This window comes from Macrosteles quadrilineatus, unplaced genomic scaffold, assembly GCF_028750875.1.
Source record: "Macrosteles quadrilineatus isolate MER2022 unplaced genomic scaffold, UCM_ALF_1.0 Scaffold_5__1_contigs__length_97177068, whole genome shotgun sequence".
NCBI lineage: Eukaryota > Metazoa > Arthropoda > Insecta > Hemiptera > Cicadellidae > Macrosteles > Macrosteles quadrilineatus.
The window spans coordinates 30,976,086-30,983,320 of record NW_026542598.1 but is presented as its reverse complement, the minus strand read 5'-3'; the positions used below and the strand labels follow the sequence as shown (position 1 = coordinate 30,983,320).

The following is a 7,235-nucleotide window of genomic DNA, read 5'->3' as shown; positions in this document are numbered from 1 at the left end:
CGTGAAAAGTGCTTTATCGAAACGATGTGAAGGCTTGTAAAATGTGAAAAGGCCCGAGATGCTGAGGACCTGCAAATGGCTGAAGGGCGGAAAGGGGCAAAGATCAATCAGCTTTACTTGGTCTCCTGGAGTAATCCACTTTCTAAATCGTCGTTCAAAAAAATTAACGACAACATTTTTATAACAATACATTTAATGTTTTACCTGTTAGCAGATTCTAGCTGTTGATTACATTTTTAATCTTTAAGCATCTGCTCATTATTACAGGATCATAAAATATAAACAATAGCATTATAATTGGAATTAATTTTCTTACTCATGTTCATTGATTTATATCAAAATAAAATATTTGTTCACCTTGCAATATCCTTAGACATGTCACGTCATTGTCACGTGACCTTGGTCAGACACAACAATACTAGTCACGCACGGAGCGACTAAATGCGCGTACGTACCATGACGATGATCAAATAAATGTACAGTTTTGTGTAGAATGTTTCTATGTCAACGTGTGTTTTGTATTTATATCAGACAAATCATAAAACAGGATAAACCTGGAGATGTGGGAGTCACCAAGAAAATGCACTTTGGCCAGACATCGTAGCTTATTTATTGCAAGGAAACCAAATACACTAATACTTTTATGATTTAAGAATTTATCCCAGCCGCAACACTCTCCTGTAAGGATTCTCTCCACACGGGAGCGAGAGTGTTAAAAAGATTTTCTGTTCCGGGTTTTCAATAGTTGATACAATACAAAAATCTACACTGAAGCATATACCAAAAAAGGTGAATAATTATTACCGTATAGCCTAAAAGACACATCTTCATTGTTAAAATAGTTTGAATCTATTCAAGTTTGTGCATAAAACATTTGTACTTTTGTTTGTAATGTACGTATTTATAAGGGTATTATAAGGCCATGACATAAGTGAACTGCTGTATGCTTACATAAAATTATAACCATTTTGTTAAAACTATGAAGAGCGGACACTAAAGTTGGGACAGTAGGTTTGGGGGTTTATGAGGCAGTGAAACACTCATAAAACCGTCATATGCAGCCTACTAGAGCAGCTCCGTCCTCCAGAGGGACCGTAAACTTTCAACGTTTCCTCTTTTTGAGCGTGTTTTTTTTTTTTTTTTTTTTTATCTCCAGTTTCATCGTCTATTACAACAAATTCATTTTTAATGTTTTATCATATAGGCATTTTAGACGTTCACAGTCACTTCAAAACCGTATAGATGTAACAGTATTTGTTTTTTTATTGTTTTTTCATTAGTCTTTATTCGAAAATACCCTTTTTCCATACGGCTGAGATCTTCGAAAATAATAAATTTTCACACACCAAAACAAATAGCGATCAGCTGACATTTTTCTTGACATTTATGCACATTACTTATAAACATTACTTTCGCTACACAAACAATACTTTGCCTGACATCAACTAAGTTACAACGGAACTTTTTTTAATTTTTTAAGTTTCGTGAACTAGTTTTTTTCATCGTGATGAACGGTATTGTTCAATACTCGTCACGAAAGATCCATTTCTGGGCTTGATCATGTTTCACATGCTCGTCTTCAACCCACATGTATCTCGCCACGAAATGGGCCACTTTCGTGACTAATAGTGAAATATACTATTTATTTATTGGTAAAATTTATGAACCCCTAGGCACTTACCCAAGTAAACCCATTGTGTAAAAAAATACTTCAGGGTAATATGAACATTTCTTATATAACCCTAAGGATTTTTAAATACAGTACTAGTGGCTTGTAGGGACATAAGTTCCTAAAAAGCTCAAATGGAAAAGAAATTATTGTAATATTTAAACAAACTCAGAATCAAATTATATATGTTTCAGGATAGATATCCCAGTACAACATATCTTTTGTGTAAAAAAAAAACAAAAAACAAAAACAGTTTGTTATTTGTCTTTGTTGCTTTTGTTGATGTTATTTTCAATAAAGAATTTTAATGATTCCAGAGGTTTAACAAAACTAATTTTAAAGATCTTAGATTACTCTTCATATTTTTTGGTTTCTATCACTCAAAAGTATAATAGGAAGATCTACAGTATTGTTCTTTATGCTCCTAGTAATGATTTATTATTAATACATTATCCATGAATGGAGACTAATTAATCTTTGATAGGCTAAACTCGTGGATAGGGCCTAGTATAATTTAAACTTTGTCATGTGCCCATAATATACGGATTGTAAAAGCAATAATGTTAAGACATACGTTTTTTAGCTTATTTAAAAATTCAACTGACTACTTTTAACTTTTTACTTTAAACCAAATGAAATGGTAAAAATAAAAGATAAAAGTCAGATGCAACGATGACATTGAAAACAATCAAAATATTACATTGATCAACCTTCGTTGTAATAAACCGATGTACTAAACTAATTTTCCTCATTAAATGTTTTGTCAATACAGGTTCTCAAAGAAAGGACACTAATGCCAAATATGGATTATTCAAGGAGACATATTTTGCCAGTAACAAAGCTTCCAAACTCAAAGTCTTACAACAAACATTTTGGGGGGTAAACTTCGATATGGTGGACTGTATAAAAAATGAGGGATGTGAGATATATTATGTTAAGATCAGCTTTAGAGACACACTGTGAGCACAAAATAATAAACTTTTAAATAGGAAGAAATGTGATTTGGTACCTTCCTTTTTACTGAAGTGATGTCTAGTAGACCGTTGACGCACTTGATGTTTGCTGGCCAGCTTTCGCGTACGCGACCGGTAGTTGCACCAAGAACAGTTTGAATACAGTTTTTAACTATTCAGTTCACTTTTTTGTTAGGTGTGTCACAAATAAACACATAAGATAAACATACGATAATATAAGTTCAATTTATATGCCACAAATAGAGTAGGGGAATATTATAATACAAAACTAGGGAAAATGGCGAGAACATGATGCCGGGTTGAAGAGTACATGAGGAATGGGGGAAATTGCCAGACATCACGTGACAGGGCAAGGGTCAGAACAAAATATGAATGAAGTCTGGATTCACCTAGGTTGCGTAGATGCTTGAATACGGAACATGCCGCCCGCCTTGAACCATACATGGTTCAACAGATTCATAAATTGATTCATTGACTCATAAATGGGCACAAGTAATACAATGTAGATATATATACACAATATATAATGATGACACACCTAATTATAAGATATGATAAATATGATAATTATAAATATAAACATGAAATAGGACATTAAATAGAAATATTTTGTGATTAGGGGAGCGGGTACACCTTGGTAGCAGGGCGACAGAAGATTCCTCTCGAAGTCTTGATGGAGACAACTCGAACGATGCCATCTGCTCCAGGTGATGTCTTCACAATGCGACCAAGAGGCCAGAGAAGTGGTGGTGTTTTTGGGTCATGGATAATGACTAAATCGCCTACTTCAAGATTCTTGTTTGGCTTTATCCACTTTTTCCTTTGTTGAAGCTGGTGCAAATACTCTTGGTGCCACCTTCTCCAGAAGCGTTGATGTAGAGCCTGAACTGTTTGCCAATGCTTTAGTCGATTGTCAGGAATATCGGATACATTTACTTCAGGTACTGCAACAAGAGATGTCCCGATGAGAAAATGACCTGGGGTGAGTGCTGTGATGTCAGATGGATCTGCTGATAGAGCTGTTAGTGGACGAGAGTTCAATACTGCTTCCACCTGCGTGACAAGGGTTATCAGCTCCATTAGTGTTAGAATTTGATCTCCAATTACTCTCTTGAGATGGTACTTTGAGCTCTTTATGGCACTCTCCCAAAGGCCTCCTTGGTGAGGCGCGGCTGGTGGTTGGAAATGAAACTTAATTGAATGATCGAGGGCGAAGTTAGTGAGAGCATCTTGAGTATTCCTTTCATCAATGAAATTCTGGAAGGTCTTATTCAGTTGCTTGGAGGCACCGACATAGTTCGTTCCACAATCAGAGTATAGGTGAGCACAAAGTCCACGACGAGAAACAAATCTTTTAAGAGCAGCAATGAATGAGTCCACTGAGAGATCAGTTACAACTTCCAAGTGCACCGCTTTTGTGGTAAAGCAAACAAATAGGCAGAGGTATGACTTAAGCTTTTGAGAATTCCTAGTGGTGTGTACTTTCACTTCAAAGTGACCGCTATAATCCATGCCAGTATGATAGAATGGTCTTACAGGCCGTAGTCGAGTTTCGGGTAAGTCTCCCATAAGTGGAGGTTGATTTGTAGGTTTCAACTTAAAACATCTTTGACATTTAAAGATTACAGATCTGATTACACTACGAGCAGATAATATCCATACTTCTTGAGTGAGGATCGATTGCAGCAACTGAGGGCCTGCGTGTAAATATTTGAGATGATAGTGCATGACCAACAGTTTTACAACATTATGAGATTTAGGTAACAGGATTGGGTATTTGGCATCTTGAGTAAGGTTCGAATGTTTCAACCTACCGCCTACTCTTACCAAACCGTTATCGTCAATGTAAGGTGATAACCGAGCCAGTCTTAAGCTGCACTGAGTGCCCTTTTTCAGAGTTGTGATGTCATCCTTGAAAGATGAAATTTGAATGAGTTTGAAGAGATTCATTTTAGCAGAAGAGATCTCTTTATAACTAAGTTGTCCAGCTAGTCGGGCGTTCCCACAAATATTATGGATGAATCGTAGAACATAAGCAGTGACATTTACAAGTTTTCTAAAGCATGAGAATTTTTCAAGTAAATCAAATCTGTAATTTTCTAACTTTTCAACGTTAACTAGGACATTCAAGGGATTTGGTTTGACTTCAAGAGTGTCTTGATCAGTGATTAAACTGAATTCGTGCTTTGGCCAAAGATCTGATGACAAGTATAACCATTCAGGTCCCTTCCACCACAATTGGTGGCTTAAGAGTTGAGATGGGGAGAGTCCTCGGGTTGCACAATCTGCTGGGTTGTCTAGGGACTTGACGTAATGCCATGATTCAGGAGAAATTAATTCTTGTAGTTCTGAGACACGGTTGGCCACATAAACTTTTAAACGATAGGGGTCCAGCGATTTCACCAACCAATCACTGAAACCATCGCTGAAACCATGAAGTTCTGCAAGCTTATGAGTTGAGGTAAAGATGTAACGTGGGATCCTTAGGTTTTGGATCACGGGTAGTTCTTCTAAAAAGGAAATCCATTTTGTTCTTATCTCATCCTGAATTGGATCATCCCATTTTAGACCTGTGGTCCAAAGATATTGAATGAGTGTTTTAGCCCAAAATATTACAGGTGTGAGAAATCCTGGGAGATCATAGAGTTTAGCGATTGTTGAGAGAATCATTCTCTTGGTTAGCAAGTGGCCTACTTCAACATTCTTTATTTTGTATGAGAGCATGTCTGTCTCTGGGGTCCATCTTAAACCCAATACACTGTAGAAGGCCTCACTACCATCAGTCAACTCCACTGGTGATTCTTTGTGTTCGACTGGAATCTGATCCAAGAGTTGGGGTGCATTACTGATCCACTTACGGAGTTCAAAACCGCCTTTAGACAGCAATGTTTTCAGTTCATTTTGAGCTGACATAGCTTTATCAAGATCTTCAGCTCCAGCTATAATATCATCATAGAAGATAGACTTGGTCAAGATATCAGAAGCTTGTGGGTATGGTTGACCTTCGTCCAAAACTAGCTGGTGCAAGGTTTTGATTGCAATAAAAGGGGAACAATTAAGCCCATATGTAACTGTATTGAGTTTGTACGTTTGGAGTGGATCATCTGGACTAGCACGCCAGTATATCATTTGATAACTTTTGTCCTTATCAGAAACCAAGATCTGACGATACATTTGACGTATGTCACAGGTGAATACAATTTTATGACATCTAAAGTACAATAAAACATCACTGATATCATTTTGAAGTTTGGGACCAGGCATGAGAATGTCGTTCAATGATATGCCATTAGTAGTTTTAGCGCTGCCGTCAAAAACAACACGTATTTTTGAATTCGGGGGATTCTCCTTGAAGACACCGTGGTGAGGCAAATAATAGTATTCAGAGGTGGGAGGTTCTTTACAAATAGTCATATGACCTGATTCAATGTAGTCATCCATAAATTCAGAATAGAGCCTTTGTAACTCGGGTTGATTAGAGAATTTCCTTTCCATCGAGCTAAGTCTCAATTGTGCTTTGGTACAAGATTCACCAAGAGGGGAATGATTTGGTTTCTTGGGCAGCTCGATTATGTAACGACCTGAGTCATCACGTCTATGGGTGTTTTCAAAATGTTGTAAACAGAGGGTATCTTCCTCAGTCTGAGCCTTGATCCGTATTGGGGGTTCTTCTAGCGTCCAGAATTTTTGAAGTGAATTATGAAGGTCCAAATCATGAGTTGTCAAGAGTGAGATGGGAAATGTGTTTGATGAGTTTCCTGCTACAGAGGCTACAGGAGCGAGGCCCATCACAACAAAACCAAAAATGGTTCCAAGAGCTTGAGGTAAATTTTGTCCTAATCTATGCTGTTCGCCTGTGAGGGTTAGGGCAAATAAGTCTGCACCGATAAGTAAATCTATCTCTCCAGGCTGATCGAAACAGGGATCGGCTAGGATAAAATGTTTCAAAGATTCCTTAACCTGGTGTGAAACTGGTATCTGAGGCAGGGGTGATGTGATACTACTCAAAACCATACAAGGATGGGTTTTAGCCAAAGGATTTCCATTGATCGCAGACATGTTGACATGTACGATACCTCTAGAATTAATAACTGCACCAGAGATTCCTTTTATTTCATCATGGAGTCGAGTACGTGGGGCGTTGATGAGTTGAATAGCTTTCTCTGATATAAGGGTAAGTTGGGCAGCGGAGTCGAGCACAGCACGGAGTACAGTATGTTGACCATGTTGTGAAGAGACATGAACTAAACATGTACCAAGAAGGATTGTGGTTTTAGTTGGATTGAGTTGACTAGACAATCCTACAAAAGCGTTAACGTTTGTAGAAGCAGTAGGATTAATAGTTGTTGTATTCTTTGAAGATGAATTAGGTGTGTAGGTCTTATTTTGAGGAGACAGCTTAGTTTGATAGCTTGACTGTGCCTGAAGTGAACTACGTGTGGGCTCATGCAATAGAGTATGGTGATGTTTGGAACAAATCTGACACACTTTACTTGAGGGGCAGTTGAGTGTGTTATGAAGATAACCGAGGCAGTTTGTACAAATCCTATTCTTGCGAATAAACTCAGATCTTTCACTCACACTTCTAGCTA

At 37.6% G+C, this 7,235-nt stretch overlaps 1 protein-coding gene across 1 annotated transcript; it reads right to left on the bottom strand.

The window, feature by feature from the left end:
- Positions 1-3,258: 3,258 nt before the first annotated feature.
- LOC128995502 (uncharacterized) lies at positions 3,259-4,155 on the bottom strand. Its single transcript, XM_054420520.1, has one exon. The coding sequence runs from the start codon at positions 4,153-4,155 to the stop codon at positions 3,259-3,261; it is 897 nt and encodes a 298-aa protein (XP_054276495.1).
- Between the last annotated feature and the right edge of the window lie 3,080 nt (positions 4,156-7,235).